This window comes from Engystomops pustulosus, chromosome 10 (genome assembly GCF_040894005.1).
Source record: "Engystomops pustulosus chromosome 10, aEngPut4.maternal, whole genome shotgun sequence".
Classification (NCBI taxonomy): Eukaryota; Metazoa; Chordata; class Amphibia; order Anura; family Leptodactylidae; genus Engystomops; species Engystomops pustulosus.
In genome coordinates this window covers 47,449,543-47,472,717 of record NC_092420.1, presented here as the reverse complement: position 1 = coordinate 47,472,717, position 23,175 = coordinate 47,449,543, and the positions used below count along the sequence as shown (strand labels likewise).

At 39.6% G+C, this 23,175-nt stretch overlaps 1 protein-coding gene across 28 annotated transcripts in view; it reads left to right on the top strand.

Moving 5' to 3' along the window:
* PRG4 (proteoglycan 4) overlaps window positions 1-23,175 on the top strand; it is a 138,805-nt gene that overhangs the window by 99,471 nt on the left and 16,159 nt on the right. For 25 of the 28 annotated variants that reach the window (XM_072128211.1, XM_072128208.1, XM_072128204.1 and 22 more), the window contains 9 exons: window positions 7,150-7,251; window positions 9,343-9,444; window positions 9,607-9,699; window positions 10,082-10,186; window positions 11,123-11,248; window positions 11,353-11,772; window positions 17,989-18,147; window positions 18,274-19,005; window positions 19,383-19,463. In XM_072128211.1, coding sequence (XP_071984312.1) covers window positions 7,150-7,251; window positions 9,343-9,444; window positions 9,607-9,699; window positions 10,082-10,186; window positions 11,123-11,248; window positions 11,353-11,772; window positions 17,989-18,147; window positions 18,274-19,005; window positions 19,383-19,463 — 1,920 coding nt within the window. The remainder of the gene's footprint in view (window positions 1-7,149; window positions 7,252-9,342; window positions 9,445-9,606; window positions 9,700-10,081; window positions 10,187-11,122; window positions 11,249-11,352; window positions 11,773-17,988; window positions 18,148-18,273; window positions 19,006-19,382; window positions 19,464-23,175) is intronic. The other 3 variants (XM_072128214.1, XM_072128188.1, XM_072128212.1) reach the window with 2 other exon arrangements.

Genomic DNA, 23,175 nt, shown 5'->3' with positions numbered 1-23,175 from the left:
GTGTGTTAACTATTTGTTTGCTGATAACAAAGCAGCCACTGATCGCGGATATTGGGGGTCATTTACTTACACGGTCCTGTCGCGATCCAGCGGCGCGTTCTGAGTTCACCAACCTATTCCTGGTGCATGTGAGTGATTGATTTTGCAAAACACAATTCATTTTTTAAATTCTGCGTTTTTTCCGAATCCGTCTGGATTTCCGATGGCCACGGCCCCCGTTTTCTGTTGTATGAAAGCCAGCGCAATTGCGCCGAAATCTGATCGCGTGCACCAAAATCCCAGCGGAATTCGGTGCAAAACGGAAAAAGTCTGCAAACCTGACGAAAGTGCGGCCGTGGACCCCTTAGTAAATGAGCCCCATTAAGTCGCTGCACATTTCCCTAAATGCCCAGTCTATCAAAATATAAAAATTATTAGGGATGAACCCAGTACCTGAAAAGTCGTACAGTCCCTAAAATGGTAGCAATGAAAACAACATCCCCTCTTGAAAAAAATAACACCTTCAACAGGTCTGTATACCCATGTATAAAAAAGTTATTGGTGTCAGAAGTACAAAAAATTAAACATCTTTTGATACAATTAAACATTCTAGAACTGATACCTAATGACTGGTATGGAGCTAAGCGACTGGTGCAAGGCGAATGTGGTGCCTTAATTTAAAAAAAGCTCTAGAACAGTGATGGCTAACCTATGGCACTGGTGCCAGAGGCGGCACTCGGAGCCCTTTCTGTGGGCACTCAGGCCATCACCAGAGATAACTCCAGGTATCTTCCTGCAGTCCCAGACAGCCCAGGACTTGCTGTGCACAGAGCTATTTTAAAGTGACAGCACTACCTGGGACTATTTCCTGCTTTATTGGTGTCCTCAGGTGCTGGTATCAATGAAAACTGTGACAGAGAAGGGAGTATAAATCACAAATTACATTTCTGTGTTGGCACTTTGCGATAAATAAGCGGATCTTTGTTGTAGTTTGGGCACTCGGTCTCTAAAAGGTTTGCCATCACTGCTCTAGAACTTTGCCAGGCAATTATAGGCCTGTAAGCTTAAAGGGGTATTCTCGTCTGGGCATTCACATTCAGTTTGATAAATCTGGCACATATAAACATTTCTTCAATTAGATGTTATTAAAAAAAATGTTCCTGTGTGAAGATAATTTCTCATAAATGTAGTCATGTTGTCCCTTAGAAACCAGTTGGCTTCCTCGGTTACGACCACGTCACACTCTAGCAGCGGTGGCCAGACTTGGGCTATAGAGTCCTGCCGGACCACCAGGATTCAGCGATCATTACCACAGGACGGCTGTGGGACATGCAGAAACTCCCAGACATTTCGTATACAAAAACCTTTTTGTTTATTTGTGCACTCAATCCATCAGAGGTGGCCGTATCCGAGGAAGCCATCTCGTTTCTAAGGGACAAAATGACTACATTTATGAGAAATTATCTTCACACAGGAACATTTTTTTTAATAACATCTAATTGAAGAAATGTTTATATATGGGAGATTAATGAAACTGAATTTGAGTGCCCGGACGAGAATACCCCTTCAACTTCAAATGTGGAGAAAATATTGGAAGGGTTACTAAAAGATTTCATACAGAAGTGTGGGACATCAAATAGTATAAGTGACAGCCAGGATGGGATTACTAAGGATAGAAGTTGTCAGACTAACCTGACCTGCTTCTACGAAGAGGTGAAAAAGATGCCTGGATGGAGGAGTTGCTGTGGATATTGTGTTCTTGGACTTTGCAAAGGCATTTGAAATGTCCCTCATTGACAATCATTTGCAATTGGATTGAAAACTGGCTGAAGCATTGTATTCAGAGAGTTGTGTGGTTAATGATTCCTACTCAGAATAGTCACCAGCTATAAGTGGTTGACCCACTACTATTTTATGTATTTATTAATTATACAAAGGTAGGAATTAATAGCACTGTGTCTATTTTTACAGATGTAAAAATAGCTGTGTAGTGTAATACAGTCTACGGAGAAAGTTCATAGGCTGCAGGGTGACTTGGACAAACTGAGTGAATGGTTATCCACTCAATAAATGAGATCCAATGTGGATAAATGTAAGGTTATGCACCTGGGGTCTAATAATCCACATGCGGCATATGTCCTTGGGGGAGTAAATCTAGGAGAGTCTCTCGTTGAGAATACTTAGCTGCACTAGTAGATGATAGATGAAATAACAGCATGTAATGCCTCTAAAGCCAGCAATATCTTGTCAGTAGAGATGGGCAAATTTGTTAAAATTCGGTTCGGCCCGTTTTGCCGAATTTTTTAAAAAGTTTTGATTCGACCCTAATTCGACCAATGACGAATCACGTAAAAAAATTGGTATTTCTTGGCTGCAGAGAGCCTTTGGATGTTGTAGAATATTGTGCCATGCTTAAATATGCATAGGGAGCTTGGTTTGGTCTTCAAACAATGCTGTGTTTTAGTATGACACGCACATGACAGCCACCACTCTTAGAATCGCTTCACTCTTCACTTCCATGTGCATTTACAGAGGCCAACTTCACCAAATAAGCGAAATGGGAACGCAGCCTGAATAGGTAACGTCTGTGCCAGCTCGAAAGGACCGAGCTGAGGGCCAAGATCCCACTATAACATCAAAGAGTGCACTCTTTTTACACTGACATCAGATGATTCCATAGATTACGACAGAACCTGTTCTGTTAAACCCTGATACATGTAGAAACCCCCCAAAAGAGTGGAGAGGGTGTCGGCAGTAATTTTGCATTGACGTCACTGATCATTTTGCCTTTCTTTTCACCTGTCAGTGTCCTCTTTCACTTTTAAAGGACATGTACAGGCCCTGACCATAGTTACAGCTCCATATGTCCGTGCTGCCGTGCACCTTGGAAAAAACTGATAAGCTCAAGGACTGGCCCACCTTCTGTTGTACATATTAGTGAAGGGCTGGCAGTGCCTTTTTGGAAAAAAAAAATGCGGCTTGGAACTCTCCACCTTGGTTCGGCACAAGCCATTAGTTCTCTGAAGGGTGCAGAGTCCACGACTTGGAAAGGGAGAGACTGCAGTACCAACAACTTCGACAAGAGGACGGTCAGCTTCTGCACCTTAGGATGGCTGGACGCATAGAGTTGTCTCTTTGTAATTGCCTCGCTCAACGACTGCTGGCGCCATGCGTAGCGAGGAGCAGGAGCATATGGACTGTCAGATGAGGTCAAAGACAAACAGCTCCCTTTGCCAGAGGTGCTGGAGCCTTGACTTGCTGAAACAGCATGTGTGCCACTAGGTGCTGCTGCTGTCGCTGTGCATGCAGGATGGACCACATCTGACGTTTCTCCCAGGCCATTGGATGGTGATGCTGCATGTGTTGGCGCAGGGCCGTGGTGCCAACGTGCTTCACTTTCTGCCCGCAGATATGACATATACCCATGCTCGGCTCCTCTGGTGTCTTTACTAAAAACTGCCACACCGCCGAAGTGGTAATTTTAGCACCAACACTCTGCACTGAGCGACTACTACTGCCACTGCCTCGCTGAGCCTCTGTGCCACTGCTTACTTGGACCTGTGAATCGGGATTTGTACACCGCGGACGTTTGGCTCCGGTTCCTCACACTGCTGCCACCCTCCTGACTCATGGCCACAGTAGCTACTTGCTGCCTGCTCTGCTGCTAATGCGTTAGCTGACACTCTCTTCGTCTGACAATGATGAATCCCCTGCTACACCCAGCTCCCAAGTGCGATCAGCTACATCATCGTCAATTTGCGTTTCCCGGTCACTGCTACTCTCCTTACCGGTGTCATTATGCACAGCCTGCCTACTGCAGGAAGCAGTGGAAGTCTTCCCCACCTTTTCATTGCAAAGCAGCTGCTTACTGTCCTCAAACACTTCGTCCTCGCTGAATAGTGGCGCTGAGCCCAGACAACCAAGTAGCTCTCTGGCTGAGGGAAAGGAACAGAACTGAGGCTGGTTGAGGACAGGTGAGGGCCACTGACCTGCTCCTAGGCCATGTCAACTAATTGTTGTATCTGAGGATTCCACAGACTTTTGGCTGGGGTTGTCAGATGTTATATTTGAGGAATTGGATGACCTAATCAACCATTCAACAACCTTTGGGTTGTTGATCAACACACTGCCACTAGATGACAACGGCAGTTCTGGCCTCACAGAGTCACCTCTGCTGCGACGTCCCCTTACTGTGCTGCCACCTCTGCCAGCTCCACCTGCCACCTTTCTGTCTGACATTGTGGTTTATTAACTATGTGGATTTGACACGTAAATCTGGCTGTAAGCTATAGCCCCAAAAAGGTACAGCAATTTGCATTATACAGTTACCCCACAATTGACACTGCGATTTCAGCTAAAATCACTGTATAAACTACGTGGATTTGACTTGCATATCTGGTTGTAAACTATAGCCCCAAAAAGGTATGGCAATGTGCGTTATACAGATACCCCACAAATGACACTGTAATTTCAGTGAAAATCACTGTGTAAACTATATGGATTTCACACGTATATCTGCCTGTAATCCATAGCCCCAAAAAGCTATGACAATGTACGTTATACAGATAAATGACACTGTAATTTCAGCGAAAATCACTGTATAAACTACATGGATTTCACACATAAATCTGGCTTTAAACTATAGCCTCAAAAAGGTATGGCAATTTGAGTTATACAGATACCCCACAACTGATACTGTAATTTCAGCGAAAATCACTGTATAAACTACGTGGATTTCACACGTAAATCTGACTGCAATCTATAGCCCCAAAAAGGTATGGCAATGTGCGTTATACAGATACCCCACAACTGACACTGTAATTTCAGCTAAAATCACTGTATACATTACGTGGATTTCACATGTAAATCTGGCTGTAAACTATAGCCCCAAAAAGATATGGCAATGTGCGTTATACAGATACCCCACAACTGACACTGTAATTTCAGTGAAAATCGCTGTATAAACTAAATGGATTTAACGCGTAAATCTGACTGTAAACTATAGCCCCAAAAAGGTATAGCAATTTGCGTTATACAGACACCCCACAACTGACACTGTAATTTCAGCGAAAATCACTGTATAAACTATGTGGATTTCACACGTAAATCTGGCTGTAAACTATAGCCCCAAAAAGATATGGCAATGTGCGTTATACAGATACCCCACAACTGACACCCAGTGAGAGGTCCACAAATCCCTACAGCAGCTGCATGAATGTGAAACAGATTTCTTCCTATTCGATTTTGTCACTAAATAGAACTGCTATTTGGGGTATACAGATCTCCCTTAAAGAAAAACCAGGGATTGGTTCACCAATCGCTACTACAGATGCATGAATGTGAAACTAATTTCTTCCTATTCGATTTTGTCACTAAATAGAACTGCTATGTGGGGTATATAGATCCCCCTTAAAGAACATCCAGGGATTGGAGCAAGAATCGCTACTGCACAGTACAGTAGCAGCAGCTAGACACTACAGAAAGCACATGCAGTGTAAAATGCCGGGATTGCAAATGGCCGACAGTTTTATAGGGCTGTGAGCCTGTGTGACATCACATAAGCCTGCCAGTCGCTGATTGGCTTACAGTTCTGCACATGTCATCTGGGGTGTTCCTTTCTCCTTCCCAGAGTTCTCTGCCCCATATAACACACTAGCCTGTGGTGGCTTGTGGTCAGGTTTAGGCAAAGGGTCAGGGCAGGCGACAGAGATGCATGGTCAAGTCCAATCCAGTGTCAGCAACGGAAGGTCCAGGCAGAAGGGAAACAGGAACACAGGAATGGAGTGGAAGACACAGGAGTACGGGAACAGGAATGCAGGAACACACAGGAGAACAGGAACGCAGGAACATACAGGAGCACAGGAACAGCAATGCAGGAACACACAGGAGCACAGAAACAGGAACAACCAGGAACACGGGAACAGGAACAACCAGGAATGCAGGAGTACTCAGGATTAACGCACGGGAGCTTTCTCTATGGCATAGGCTCAAAGATCCGGCAGGGGACACAGGAAGGGGCTGAGAATTTATCTAGGAAGGCGGCAGGCCAGCGCCAATTATTGGTGAGCTGGCCCTTTAAATCTTTGTGAGCCGGCGCATGCTCCCCTTCGCGCACGGGATGCACAGAGACTGCCGCTGGAGCCAGGAGAGGTGAGTTCTTTTGCGGACAGGCTCCAGGGGCACACGGAGGTACACGGGTGTCCCTGCGACCCGGGATATAGGTCACAGGGGCACCCGTGACACAATTCACATAGTGTGCTATCATAGTTAACCCTTCTGTCAAGATGACAAACTTCACCTGTCTTTCATATGTCATATAATATTTTTTAAATGAGATAAATTTTAAGTAACTTAAGCAATTAAATGAATAAAAATAAAATTACTAATAAGCATAACAACAAGTTTCTATTTTCAATATTTCATAATCAGTCATTAAACATGGAACATCAGTCCAGCTACTACAATGCTCCCTGCTCATATGTTAACAAAATCAGAGTGGTAAGTGCAGGTGGTAAAAAGTGACATGTTTAATCGTGACTCTTTCTAGTAGGAATATCCAAAAAAAATTAGAGTTACAGACTTTAAGGGGGAGATTTATCGTCAGACAGGATGGCAGATTTCCAACCGTCGGATTTATAGTCCGGTGTATGTGCAGTGTTAAATGCCTTCTGATCAGCTGTGTGTGCTCTATGTGAATAGAGTGCACCAGTCACGCGTATGTTTAACATCTGCTCAATTTCTACCTTTTTGAGATGTTTTTGCACAGGAAATTCTCGGATACCTCAAACATAAAATTGTGCAAAAACTTTACAATTGAGCAAAAACTTCAAAATTGAGCAAAAACTTCCTCCTGTAGTAGCAATGGACCCACATACACCAGCTCCTATGTGGTGTAGTTTTGTGATTAAATTTGCTTTCTTTTGAAAATTCTCAGTTGTGTTTTGGTGGTGTTGCACACTCTGTGGTGTATTTTTTTCCGCCATTGCATGACTTTAGAGTTGAGTTTTTTTCTTGCTAAAAAAAACCCAGCAAAAGCGATGTTTGCACAAAAATTAGCGACAATTATACGCCAAGAAGCTACATAGGACTAATGATAAATCTCCCCCTAAGTGTTGGTAGAAGTAGGGCTATTATCCAAACTAACATCTGCTTTTTGTTTTCTTTCTAAAGCCAATAATGAGGATAGTAATAAATTTAAGTCTAACCAAAGGATTACAAAGAGACGCTCACCTGCCAAAAAGAAGCCAAAGAGACTGGAAGATGATTCAGACGGTAAAGTTTTGTTGCCATTATATTTATTCATAAACAGTATATACACTTATACTAAACATATACATGAATAAAAGCCTCATACATTACAATCTTCAAGAACAGGGTTTTTTAAATATCTTACATCTAGTCTAGTTTATGCCAGGGGTTTCATACTGTATTCTACTGACACTGCAGTGCACAATCTACTTGGCTTTTTTAACTACATAAAAACATAAGAGAATTTCAGATACAGATGTGGAAAAAATTGTTGGTACCCCTTGTTTAATGAAGGGAAGAGCTACAATGGTTACAGAAATAACTTGAATCTGACACAAGTAAAAATAAACTACATTTATATGAAAATGTATAAATGAAAGGCAGACATTGCTTTTCAAACATGCATCATCAGACTTTTTAAAAAAAAAAAAAAAGCCCATGAAACATTGCCACCCCTGAAAATAAGGTGAGCAAAGGGACATGTTAAATCAAGGTGTGTCCACTAATTATCATCACAAGTGTCTACAATCTTGTAATCAGCCAGTGGCCTGTATTAAGAGCTACAGCTAGTAACAAAGAAGACAGACCACAACCTCCACTCTCAAAGGAAATTTCTTATATGGTTGATGCTTGCAGCATAATGCATGCTCGACAAAGATTCATGGGGAATCGAAACGTTGCAGATGTTATGCTGAGGTGAAAAAAAGATAAACCTTTTTCACTTCATTGGATGCTGTGACTTTTACTTATTAACTTAGGGCTACAGTTACTCACTGTGCCGTTTGGTTTCATCATGTGTACCACACTTACAGACAAGCATGTTAAAGGTAAAGGTTATAAGACCATCTCCAAGCTGCTTGATGTTCCTATGACTAGATTAACAAATATTATTCAGTAATTAAAGATCTATGGGACTGTAGCCAACCTACCTGAAAGTGGCTGCAGGAAAAACATGGATGACAAATCAAAGAGACGAATAATACGAATGGTAACAAAAGAGCCCCGAAAAACTTCCAAAGAGATTAAAGGTGAACTTCAAGAAACAAGGTAAAGATCAAGAAACATCAGTGTCATATTCTACCATCTGTAGTTGTTTGAGCTAAAGTGGGAGACGGCCAAGACGGCCAAGAAGACACCATTTCGGAAAAGAAATCATAAAAAAGCAAGACTGGAAGTTACAAAACTACATGTTGACAAGCCACAGAGCTTCTGGGAGAATTTCCTATGGACAGAAGAGACTAAAATCAAACTTTTTTGGCATGGCACATAAGCTCTATCTTCACAGACATACAAATTAAGTATATCTTGAAAAGAATACTGTCCTTAGTGTGAAACATGAAGGAGGATCTGTTAAATTCTGGGGCGGCTTTGCTGCATCTGGCACAAAAAGTCTTGAATCTGTGCAGTGTACAATGAAATTTCAAGACTATCAGGGGATTCTAGAGAGAAAGGTGCTGCCCAGTATCAGAAAGCTTGGTCTCAGTCGCAGGTCAGTTGCAGTGATTGCCTCAAAAGGTTGTGCAACAAAATATTACCGTATTTTTCGGACTATAAGGCGCACTAAAAATCCTTTGATTTTCTCAGAAATAAAGGTGCGCCTTATAGTCCAGTGCGCCTTATATATAAACCATACTTACAGACAACAGCTGCCTTGAACTGTGCACAGGTCTGCCACCTGCTGGTCATTCATCCTTACAATCAGGTGCGCCTTATACTCCGGTGCACCTTATATATGAACCTTGGCGTTTTAGCAGGCATTTATTCATGGTGCGCCTTATACTCCAGTGCGCCTTACAGTATTTTTTCGGACTATAAGTTAAGGGAAGCATCATTTCTGTCCAGACCTGTTTCATGAGTTTTATATTTTGAACAAATCTGTTGAAGCATGATTGAAAAGAATGTCTGCCTTTCATGTGTTCATTTACATAGAAATGTATTTATTTTTACTTTTCTCAGATTCAAGTTATTTCTGTGACCATTGTTGATTTTTCTTTCAGAGGTACCAATAATTTTGTCTACTTGTGTATGTAAACTCAATTGATACGTCATTCTAAATATTATAACTTAATGAACAAGTCAAATTTAAAATACTTATAGTTCGTCTTTCTTAAAAAGATCCATCCGAGAACCCATCACCATCAGACAAAAAGAAAAAGAAACCTAATTCCAACTCACCAGACAAGAAAAAGGGTAAACCTACAGATGAAGATGTTGATGGTGAGAAAAACATTAATAAAACAACATATGGTCATTCTAATGTTGCATTTATAATAATGCAGTGTGCTTACCTATTCATTTTAGTACTAAAAATAATATTTAAAAAATAGATTGGAATTTTGTAGTTTTAACAATTGTTCACTGTTTTTTTTCCTCAAAAAGAGGACATCTCACCATCAGACAAAGGGAGCAATAAGCCAAATTCAAATAAACCTAACAAGAAAAAAGCCAAACCTACCAAGGAAGATGATGATGGTAAGATATTCATTCAAGCCATTCTGATTCTGAAAAGTGTACAAATTTATATCATACAATATACAATAGGATCAATTACAAACTATTTGGCCTGATTATCTAATGTGAGTTCATATTAATTCAACAAAATTACAGTAAATACTAGAAAGAAATGATAAAAACAGATTTAAAAAGCAAATTTCCAACTTGTTTGTGCAAACAGTTAAATATATGTACAGTAAGTATTACTAAATGAAATAACATGTCTGTCAATGTAACACATTTCACAATTCTATATAGCTAGAATATGTTATTGCTCTATAATAGGTGGAGGTAAGAATTAAGGGACGCAGCTTTGATTTGAGACCATGGCAGAAATTGACAACTTAATTTTTTTTGCCAGAGCCTTCAAAACCAGGAAAAGGGAAGAAACCTAAAAAGAAACCTAATTCAAAAGCAATTTCAAAAATAAAGAAGAAGAAGGTTAACTCTGAGGAAGAAAGGCAAGGTAATAAATATATGGCTATTTCTCTGTCAAAGGAAAGAAAAGATGTTGCTGTTTTCAATATTTGAGGAAAAGTCTATTATAGTAGTTGTGAAACTACTAATTTAAACAACTGGGCTTCAGCACCATCCTCTGTTTGTAAAATTATGATTTTTTTTTAAATTATTTTCATTTTGTCTTGTGTCCTATTTCACTCCTTGTTGTCTTAATTGAATTTTAACGCACCCTTTTGTCTCCTGTTGATTTTATTCTGTGCTGCAGATGGTTAAGCTAGTTGTGATGGACAGATGCTTTCTCCATTCACATTATTACTTTGCTGGATTAGACTTTAGGTGGGCAAGTCCAATCTAGAGTAGACTGGGTCTCTGATATCCGATAAGAAATTAATTTGCCACCTTCCTAGTGCTTGCTACAAATTTTCTATGGAGCTTGCTAGTGTATTCTGTATTCCTTATTTTTATCGTTGATTAACTACCTTTGACTCTTGTCTTCTTTTTGCTTCAATTTGGTACAGGAAGCTCCTCCAGTTTTCAGCTGCCATCTAGGGTAGGATTGGCAAGTAGGTATGGGCAGCTTAGTGCAGTTTACCAATAGGACTCACCATCTGTGTCTTTCCTTAACTTTCCCTTTGAGGGCACGTCCCCTACCAGCAGCATTACTACAAAATTATTGGAGTCTCATAGATGATCGGTTCAATATAATCCTACTGTATGATATAATCATGGTTGATGGTAAACACATAAGAATGAATTTAAGGGTGACAGGGTAAGCATCAAGGTTGTGAACTGTTGACCAGTGCTTTTAAAAATGTAAAATAACTATGAACCAGGTAGTTTAATATTGCAATAGGTTGGCTACAATACATTCAATAGATAAGAAAATAAATGAATTACTTACAATATTACTTCAAAATGTATTTTATTCAATCCCATACTTTAGAAACGGTAGAAAGTGAGTTCTCAAGTTCTTCCCAGTCATCATCGTCACATACAAGAAGTAAATCAACTAGAAGGTTAACAGGCAAAAACAAGAAAAAACTTAAAGACCAAAAAAAGAAGTTCCCTGGTAAGAAAAAATGAAATGTCTATATGCACTTATTTCTGCAATTTTAATAACTGAACAAAGTATCAATGCATGCATTTTTCACACATACTTATTTTCTCTTTAAGAATTGCCACCAGAAGATCCATTGATGCCTCCAGATCCAAAAAAAGATAAAGAATTACTTCCAACCCCTGAACCCACATTTAAAGATGGAGGCTCTGGAGACGATGGCAGTGGAATGGACTTTTTGTCAACAACTATACAACCAACAACTTTGGTGATCCACTCAACAACGACAGCATCACCGACTACAACGCAAAAGAATCAGACTGAAGGGACATCAAATCCATCAACATCATCAACTAGAAACCCTGGTGTAACTTCAGAAAGAGGAAGGATTAGTACAATGACTATTCTGCCAACTACAGAAGCAACGGAAAAAACTACAATTATGATGAGTACCTCACCGCAAAGTACAACAGCAAAGGATAAAACTACAGGGAAAAGCACATCACCAGAAACTCCACCTCAACAAAGTAAGAATAGTAAGCACACAACTGCAATGAATGATTTGGAAACATCAGTTATTGTAACATTGTTAACCACTGTAGCTGGAAACTTAAATGATGTAACCACAGCGCCATCCCATGATGATGGCTTCACTGTGAAACAGCTGGAAAGTAATACTATAGACAAAGATGTAACTAGTTCTACGAATCCTATCAGTTTGATGGAAATGGCTACGACAGAAACAAGTGATGTTAAAAATAGCATAATAAGCACATTAAATCCAGACGTAAGGCAACTTACAGACAGTTTATCAACTTATAAGACAACTAAAGAAATAAAAAAGGAAACATCTCCATATCCTAAAAACACATATAATGCAGAAGAAGCAACAACAAGAACTTCCATAACTGTTGAAAGCACAGAGAATATAGTGTCAGAGAAAAGAAGTACAGAAGATATAAAATCAACAGTGGAAGATATTGGAACACTTGCACAAACAACTCCACCAGTAGTGAACCAGCCTACAATATCACTCATAGAAAATTTTGTAACATCACAAAAAATTCAATCTACTGAAGAAAGCATATCTCATACTTTAGGATCAAGCACCACAAACATATTTACAGTGGCTTTAAAACCTACTGACAAGGAATATTTCATAAAAACAACAGTGCCAGATGAAGTGCATGGAACTGAGCATTCCAAAACTTTAGCTGAGACACAAAATTTGACTGAAGGTTTACATGATCTGCCACCTGCAACCACAGCAGCAACTGCAGCAAATTTACATGGTCCTGAATCAAACACAGACTATGAAACTAAACATTTGCTGCTCTCTGCTACCACTACCAATGATGAATCTTCAGCAACCCATTCTAGAGTTACAACAGATATCAATTCTGAAAGCTCATCTCGGACAGGATCCAAGGACAACATATTTACTACAGAAACAAATGCAAATTATATAATAAGTACTTTGGCAGAAACAAAGCCAAGTCAAGACCCAATATTTGAAACTACCTATATAAAGGAAAAGATAACCACACAGGACACACTTGACCCTATAGACAAATTTTCAACTCAGCAAACCACTTTTACAAAAGCTGATAATGTTAATGAAAAGGAAAATGTATCCAAGTTAATAGAAATAGTCAGCAGCAATACAGCACCTTCAACAGCTCATACAGTAATACCAGAGGTTGCAAATCTCAGTAAAAGCACAACAGAAACCAGAGCGGCTAGCTCAGAGCAATCCATATCAACAACTGAGGCGACCCACTTCCCAACAGAAAGTGAACTACATTCAACAGCTGAGACACTGAGGGAAAAACAAACAACTAAAACAACATTTACACAAACCACATTAAAACAAAATATAGAAACAGAAGTTTCTATTGAACCTGTAACCAATGATATTCAAACTATAGGTTCAACAGAGGTTAAAACCAGCTCTGATGTAATTGCCACTGAAAATACAAGACAAAGCAGGTCAGAAATGAGTGAATCATCTTATTCAAGTCAAACCATAAGCATGACAACAGAAAGTAAACCTTTAACAAAAGGTACTAGAAACCCTGTAGGAACACTTTCCCCTGCAACCAACCCATTGAAAATGATAGAGTCTACAGTGAGAATAGGCTCCGAAACATCAGGCATAACTCAAAACTCTTTTTCAACTGTTCCTAGCGAAGTTTCAGACAGAGAGGACGTTAAGTTCACCACACACATTCCTAAAATAACAACTGAATCACAAACTGGAGAAAATACAAACAAGATTCCTATTCCAACAAGTATAAGTAACACAGATCCTAAAACTGAAAAGATAACAGGTACTAGTAACACTGAAGCTGAAACAAGTTCTTCTCAATTACACAGCACTTTACTTCCAATAGAGATAAGTACACCTGAAACACCAAAGAAAGAAGCCTTTGACACAGTGCCACCAGATGTGAGACCTACTGGGACCACACTCATTACTGTAGAATCATTTCCAACGCAGCAACCACCTTTTACTGAAGCCCACAATATTAATGAAAAACAAAATATGTCACAGATAGAAGACACAATATTAACTAGCACTACGAAGTCAGTGATGACAACTGCCAGCATGAGCAGCGATACAGCACCATCAACACTTATAATAGCCGAATCTGAAAGCCTCAGGAAAACCACAGCAGAAACCAATCATTTTACTGCAGCAAGCTCAGAGCAATCCATATCAACAACTGAGGTGACCCACTTCCCAACAGAGAGGGAACTCCGCTCAACATATGATACATCCATGCAAATCAAAACAGAACAGAGTACAGGTCAAACTTTAGGTACAGGTATTACGGGAACTGTGCCTAGTAACATTAAAACCAGCTCTGCCATGGTTATAACTGAAAATACAAACCCAAGCTGGTCAGTAAGTGAAGTATCAAGTTTGAGCCAAACTGTTAGATTTACTACAGAAAGTAAACCTTATACAGAAACCACTAGAAACCTTGTAGGAACACTTCCCACTGCATCTGACCAAATGCAAGTGATAGAGTCTACAGAGAATATAGGTACCAAAAACTTACTAACATCAGATGTAGTTCAAAATGCTCCATCAAATGTGGCTAGTGAAGTTCCTAAAAGAGGTGAAGACATAATGATAACATATTCTACTGACATAACTACAGAAACACAAGGAGATATAAGCAAACTTCCCCATCCAACAAGCATAAGTAATGCAGATTCCACTTCTGAAAAGATTAGTTACACAGCATTGGTCTCCACATCTACAGAAGGTGAAACAAGTAAAGCTCCACTTCCAATGGAGTTAAGCACACTTGAAACACCACTGGACGAAGGTGTCAAAAGCACACAAGGAATCAGTACACATTCTCCAAATGAGTTCACATCTAAAGATGTCACAGTGTCACCAGATGTGAAATCTACAGGCACCATAATTAAGACCACCGACTTATTGGAAGGGACTTCATTAACTGGCACTATACAGACAGAAAAGTCTCTGACACTAACAACTATAGATGTCAGCAAATCTGTAAAGTCACACGAAGACCACCTGACATCCACCATAACTCCAACTTTGACAAAAGATGCAGAAGTAAATGATATGACATTTTTACAAGTTACCATAAAGGGAAATGACGAAAAGCCAACCACTCTTACGTTTCCAATTGTAGACAAAGGTCATTTGTCAACAGTTGAGACAATAGAATTTTTATCAGTAGGGAGTACACATACAAATTATATATCTAAAGACAATGTAATATCTAATACACCCCAGACAATTACACTGCAGACCACAGATATCATTAAACAACAAGACACAGATGACAAATCAACACACTCAACGTTACACCCCAGTAACATGACTCCTATAGAATTATCCACAACTGATATAGAAATAGCAAAACTCACAACTTCAACATCTAGTGATCAAGAACTAAAAGTTACAATGGAAGTCAAAGATTTAGAAAGCACCACTTTACAGTTTCCATTGTTGTCAAACACTGCTGAGCTCCACCATGGAGGCTCTACTTTATTACCCATTGATTTCAAAACTGACCTAGCAACAGAAAGAAAATTGATTAATCCTACAAGTTACACTGATCACATTACTTCAAAAGATCCCAAAGAGACAAGTAGTACACAAACTGTAAAAAACTCAACAACCATCACATTAATTGAAACTACAGATAATCTTTTTAATTTAGCTACATCAGACAGATCATCAGATGTCTCAGAACATCATAACACTACAGGTCCATTGCTTGAAGAAGGCGTGAATGAAACAAAAACTGAAGTTTTAAAGGAAACATTGTCTAGTGTAGTACCAGCTTATTTAGAAATATCCAGTGCAACAACCCTGGTATCATTCAGTCACACACACAAAACTATTGCATCAACAAATTTAGAGGAGCAACCTACTGCAATACCAGATGCTACATTAAATGAAGCAACTAACAGTAGCCTATCAACTACCTCTGATATTGTAGATTTGATCCCAACAAGTACAGAACTTAACAGAAATAATACAGTACATCAAACAATGCAAGCAGCAGATGAACAAACACTTGACTGGTCTTCCGTAAAACCCACTGTAGACCAGTTGAAAACTGCTAGTGACCACGTGAAACTTAAAACCACTCTAGCCCCTATAGAAACAAACACTAATATTGTATCTGGTTCTTCTCCCCTGGTCAAAATAACTGAAAAAATTAAATCACTTGCAGTGTCTGAAACACAGGCAACACATGTAAGTGACAAATCATTATCCAGTGTCACAATGGTTAATGAAATGACAAGAGAGGCAGAAAACCCTATTAATCCTTCACTTTCGATTACCATGCTAACCTCTGTTGGAACTAACCCAATAGTATTAAGAACTGAGATAATGCCATCAAGTAAAGAAATAATGTCGACAGTCACTATAGTTCCTTCTCTGTTACATACCCAAGACAGTGAGGAAATCCAAGATCCTAAAGAGAGTTCCACAAATAGTTTATTGAGCTCTTCTCCACAGCCCAAAGTAACACAAACACAAGAAGATTATTCACTTGCATTATCCAGTGTTACCATGGTTAGTAGTATGGCCAAAGAGTCAAAAAGCACAATTAGTGCTCCTCTACCCATTGCCAAAAATGAGGAACTTATGCTAACCCCTGTTGGAACTAATGCAGTATCAGTAGGTACAGAGGAATTTCCATTAACTAAAGAACAGCTGTTAATAACTACAGAAGTTCCTTTAGACAGCAAAGAAACCTTACTTGATAAAGAAACAAGTACACATAGTGTATCAATTTCTTCACCACATCTATTTAAGACATCAGAGGAACAAAAAGATGTGTCAGTAACAAGGCATAAAACACAATGGCCCCACACCCAGAGTCCTGTCAGCCCAGAGCAGTCTGGGAGGACATCTTTTTCTTCCCATGTAAGTGACCAAACAATATATAGTGTCACCATGGTTAATGGAATGAAAAGCAACACAACAAGCACCAGTAAGCCTACTTTATCCAAGAACACAGATGAGGGACTTGTGCTGACCCCTGCTGGAACAAACACTGTAGAAGCAGGTACTAAGGAAGTGCCACCAAGTGAAGAACCAGTGTCAACAGTTACTAAGATTTCTTCCCAGTTTCTTAGCAAAGACAGTCAGGAGACTCAAGATCCTAAAGAAAGTCCTATCTCAAATAGTGTTTCCAGCTCTTCTCCCCTCACAATAACACAAACACAAGATTATTCAACAATTGTAGGTACTGAAACAGTGCATAAAACACAATGGCCGCAAACTCAGGATCAGTTCAGCACAGAGCTGTCTGAGAGAACAACTTTTTCTACACATGTAAGTGATCTGCCATTATCCAGCATCACCATGGTTAGCAGATTGAGCAGACAGGTAGAAAGTACTGTAAATCCGACTCTGCCTCCTGCCACTAATGAGGAACTTATTCTAACCCCTAATGGAACTAGCACAGTTGCAGTAGCTACTAGGGAATTGCCATTAAGCAAGGAACCTGTGTCGAAAGTTACTGAAGTTTCCACATTGTTTAGCAAACTAAACAGTCCGGAAACAAGTACATGGGATACCACTACAGAACACCTACACAGTAGCATCTCTACAATAGTTCCAAAAGATCCCATTGATACTACTGAAAGTGCTATTGGGTTGACTACTTCTATATTGGATAAATATTCCAGTACCGACCAGTCAAGTTCTGTAATAATGACCACTGATAAAACAAAATCTTTGACAACACCACCATCTTCTGAATTGGAAGATATGACAAAATCCATTCCACCTATAATACCAAAAGATACACCAACATCCACATCATTTAAAATGATACATAAACATTACACAACTTTTTTGGATAGCACTGCAATTCAGGGTTTAATTACAAGGAAATTCAGAACTGAAAATGAACAACTAGCCACTGAAACTACCAAATCAACTTTAGCTACAAGAGAGAATAACTTACTAAGTACTCTCCTTAATTTAGACGGTGGCAAAATTAAGACCACACATGGTATTTCAAAGTATTCACCACTTCCTTACTACACAAGTGAAATACCTGGATTTAAAGGGAACAGTACTAGTACTCAAGGTTTAGATAGTAATACTGACAAAAATGTTCCTATGAGTGCGACTACATCCTCTATAATTGATGCTAACATTATTAGTGCTAAGCACACAAGTACAATAGTTACAGGGTCATCATTTATGAATGTATATGAACCTTCTTTTAATTTTTCAGTGAGCACATTGAAAACTCCTGAGGATCAAAGCACAACAGGTTCTAGTGGTATTACCCCTACAACAGTCTCTGGAAAAGTACAGGAAACAACAAATACACTGTCCTTTAGTAGTGAATCAGTGGATCCAACAAAACAAACACATCCTGTCACTGACAATGGTAAATATATCACTAAACAAGTACGGCACAAAACAAATGCCCCTTCTGAATTTACCAATATCTCCCTTGACCGAAACACTGGCTATTTAATAAAAGATACTAATATCATGCCTTTCTCTATCACAGCTACTACTCAGAAAAGTGAAAAAGCACTAACCAAGGAAACAATAAACCAAAGTGATATCACAGCAAATACAGAAACAACAACAGGGCATTCAGAAAAACTACAAACTACTCAATCAAAAATAACCGCAATGGAGCCAAATGCAGAACCCCAGCAAACATTGACAACTGAACAACCTGTTAAACTGACAACAGGACAACCTGAAGAAGAGTCTGAGGTGTCTACAATAATGAGCACTGAAAAACACACACCAACACCAGCCAAAAGTGTTGTTGAGACCACAACTAAATATACAGAAGAAGATGACAGCGAGATGTCCACCAAGTCTGTGAGACCAACCAAGACACCAGATCATACAAGATTTCCTACTAAAAGGCCAATGAAACCTGAAGAGGTGGACCATACTAAAAGCACCAAGTCTCCTATATCAAACCCATATCATGTTTGCGACTTGCTTAAAGATGAAGCGATTAAAGTGAGAATATCAGAAGATGACCTTCAACATGTCACCAGAATATGTACTGAGATGCAACGACATTATCTACTTAATAATCCCCATATGGTAATGCCTAACTGGAACCAACAACCAGGAACAAGAATCATTCAGATTGCAGAGGAAATATATCGAAGAATGAATAGGTTCCCAATGATAAATGTAACAGTAGTGCATGACTACACTATACACAAGCCAACAAAATGGCTATTACTACTTAATAGGATCAAAAGCTCAAATGGTAAGTAGAGTAAGAATGGTAAACAATTTCATGTGACATCTTAATCCCATTCATATTGTTTAAAATGTAAGGCTCTATTCAAACAATGTTGTCATGAGTCACATGTCTCTCATGCTCAGATTGAGGATGATACAGTCCAGTACCTGCATCATATAGAATTCTTGGTGCAACACTGTATACCTTATGTGTAAAGATAAATTAAGATGTGACAAAAATGCTATCGTGGAAAAAAAGGAAAGGTTTATGCATTCTCATTCGTACTTTCATAAATATAAAGAAATGTTAAAACATCAGATCAAATGATAAAAAACTGTAATTCCAAACATGGAAGTCACAAGGGAATTATTTCTAACAAACTTGTAAATCTTAACCTCTAGACCCACTGAAAAATTTGTGCATCGGTCAGCCAGCAGATGGAATGACTACTCTGCAGAATGGATCCATGGTGGTGTTTCGAGGTAAGTCGATTGACTTCATTGCTTTCAAAACTGACTAAAAGTGTTAGAAAATGCTTTGTTTCAAAAAGATATATATCGGACGCAGAACTGATGCCTGCTCAGCTCGAGATCGACGCTGGGCCGGCATCAGAATACACTGGGTGTCAGCTGTATCTTCCCCCCATGCCATCTTCGGGGGGCGCCGATCAATGTCATGGCAGCCCTAAGGACCGATCGGAACCCCAGGTCTATCCTCAGGTGGTGCCTGTAAGATCACTTACGTGACGGAAACTAAAGGGCACATCGTCAGCCTATATATTAGTATTGCAGGGTATTATCATGAACAAGCAATCCGTTGATTGCTTGTTCATATCCCATGGTGGAACTAATAAAATAGTAATTTAAAAAAAAGTTATTAAATAAAAATTAATTAATAAAAATACCCATAAGCCACATAAACTAATAGAGACAAATAACGTAAAAAAGGCTGAATCATAACCCAAACCCCACATATATAGCATCACTGCATCCATAATGACCTGTAGAATTTAAAAAGATCATTGTTGAACCCGCTTGATGAACACGATAGAAAAAAAAAACGCCAAAAATTAGGATTTTTACCTAAAAAAAAAAATTCAGTACAGAATTGATGCTTTTATACTCTTGCCCTCAAAAAAAAAGTTTATAAATTATCAACAAAAGGGGATACCAACCCCAAAATGGTAACACTTGAAAAAAGGATTTCATCCCACAAAAACAATGCCGGCATATGGCCCCAATGATGAAAAAGCTAAAATGTTATAGCCTACAAAAGGCCACAATATCTATAGGACAAAACTGGCCTCGATGTGCGCACATAAAACTAGTAACGGCCACATGTGGTCTGTATTCAGGAGAAATTGCATAACAAATGTTAAGGATGGTTTTCTATTTTTATGTTTTGGAAATGTGTAAATTTTAGGGCTAAAGGAATGTGTAAACGGGAAAATTTGACCATTCTAAATTTCACCTCCATTTAATTACTCTGAAGATCTCTACTTTTTTTTAAATAAACACAAAACTTATTAGACAAAATTTACCATTAAAATGAAGTACAACATGTGAGGAAATAACTCTCATAATCGCTTTGATTAGTAACAGTGTTTAAAAGTTATAACCATATAAAGCGACAAGTCAGAATACAAAAAATGTGGCTGAGCCTTAAGCTACAAAATGGCTACTTCCTGAAGGGATTAATAATTTTTTTTTTAATTGGATGCAAGACAAGACCACAAATACTACAGAAGTACCCCATTACATATTGTAACTGCTCTCTTGGCATGCCACTTTGGACTTACAGTGGGGGAAGAAAGTATTTAGTCAGCCACCAATTGTGCAAGATCTCCCACTCAAACAGTTGAGAGGCAGTTATTGACATTATAGGGAGACCTCATAAGAGACAAAATGTTAAAACAAGTCCAGAAAATCACATTGTCTGATTAAATGTAGTAATGGCTCCTTATTGAACTTGTTATTTGTATAAAACACACCTGTCCACAACCTCAAACAGTCACACCACTATGTAATAATAATAATTCCTTTATTTATAAAGCGCACACGATTATGTAGCGCTAGACAGAACTTCCCAAATAGGTCCCTGTCCTACCAGTATGTGTTGGAGTGTGGGAGGAAACCGGAGGAACTGGAGAAAACCCACGAAAACACAAAGAGAACATAAAACTCTTTGCAGATGTTGACCCTGGGACTTGAACCCATGTCCCCAGCACTGCAAAGCTGTAATGCTAACCACTAAGCCACCATGCTGCCCACACCATTTTATAAACTCCACTATGGTGAAGACCGAAGAGATGTCGAAGGACACAAGAATCAAAATTGTAGACCTGCACCAGGCTCGAAAAACTGTATTTGCAATAGGCAAATAGCTTGGTGTGAAGAAATCAATTAGAAATAATTAGAAAATTGAAAATATACAAGTCCAAAGATAATCTCCCTCGATCAGGGGCTCCACACATCCGATCTCAACCAATGGGGTCAAAATGATTACACGAACGAATCCCAGAACCACACGGGAGGACCTAGTGAATGACCTGCAGAAAACTGGGACCAATGTATCAAAGGCTGCCGTTAATAACTCGCTACTCTGCAGTGCCAGAAGTGTCCTCCTGCTTAAGCCAGTACATATCCAGACCTGTCTAAAGTTTGCTAGAGAGCATTTAGATGTCCCAGAAGAGTATTGTAAGAATGTCAGATGAAACCAACGTAGAACCGTTTGGAAGAAACACAACTTGTCATGTTTGGAGGAGTGTGAAAGCTGAGTTGCATCCAAAGAACACCATACCCACTGTGAAGCATGGGGGTGGTACCGTATATGGCTCTACAGTTGCTTCTCTGCAAAGGGACCAGGATGACCGATCCATTTACATGAAAGAATGAATGGGGTCATGTATTGTGAGATTTTGAAGCATTTCAGGGAGTGGCCAAGTCAGTCTCCAGATCTCAACCCCATAAAAAACCTTTGGAGGGAGTTGAAAGTCTTTGTTGCCCAGCAACAGCCCAATAATGTACCAGTAACCATGTGTGCCAACCTTGTGAAGATTTATGAACATTTGTTATTGACTAGAGATGAGCGAGCACTAAAATGCTCGGGTACTCGTTATTCGAGACGAACTTTTCCCGATGCTCGAGTGCTCGTCTCGAATAACGAGCCCCATTGAAGTCAATGGGAGACTCGAGCATTTTTCAAGGGGACCAAGGCTCTGCACAGGGAAGCTTGGCCAAACACCTGGGAACCTCAGAAAAGGATGGAAACACCACGGAAATGGACAGGAAACAGCAGGGGCAGCATGCATGGATGCCTCTGAGGCTGCTTAATCGCACCATTATGCCAAAATTATGGGCAACAGCATGGCCATGACAGAGTGACAGAATGAAGCTAGATAGCATCTAAAACATCCAATAATTGACCCTGACACTATAGGGGACTTCATGCAGAGGCAGCGGCAGCAGCGGCAGGCTAGAGAGTGGCATGGCGACATACCCTAAATGGACTCAGGCTTCAAACCAATGGGTGGCAGAGAGGAACCAAAGGAGGTGAGCAAGAAGCGCTCAAATAATATCGGTACATGATAAAAGTTTGCCAGTATATTTTGTGGATTACACAGCAGGGTGGCGACAAAGTTAACATGGAAGCCATGAAAACAACCCAAAATTCTGCCTGACACAGCTCGTTTGATAAGGGGACCATGTATGGAGGCAGTGAACTAGTAGGAGGCAGCTATATGGACGATGTATGGAGGCAGCTATATGGATGACTTTTGGAGGTAGCAATGGAGACAACGTGTGGAGGCTGCTATGGAGACAATTTAATTTGGATAGTGCCTGTATGTGGCAGTCCAAAAAAGTTTTCAAACCAGAGGAGCAGGTAGGTGGCCCTCCAGAAAAATGGAATAGATTGAGTGCCTGTATGTGGCAGTCCAAAAAAGTTTTCAAACCAGAGGAGCAGGTAGGTGGCCCTCCAGAAAAATGGAATAGATTGAGTGCCTGTATGTGGCAGTCCAAAAAAGTTTTCAAACCAGAGGAGCAGGTAGGTGGCCCTCCAGAAAAATGGAATAGATTGAGTGCCTGTATGTGGCAGTCCAAAAAAGTTTTCAAACCAGAGGAGCAGGTAGGTGGCCCTCCAGAAAAATGGAATAGATTGAGTGCCTGTATGTGGCAGTCCAAAAAAATTTTCAAA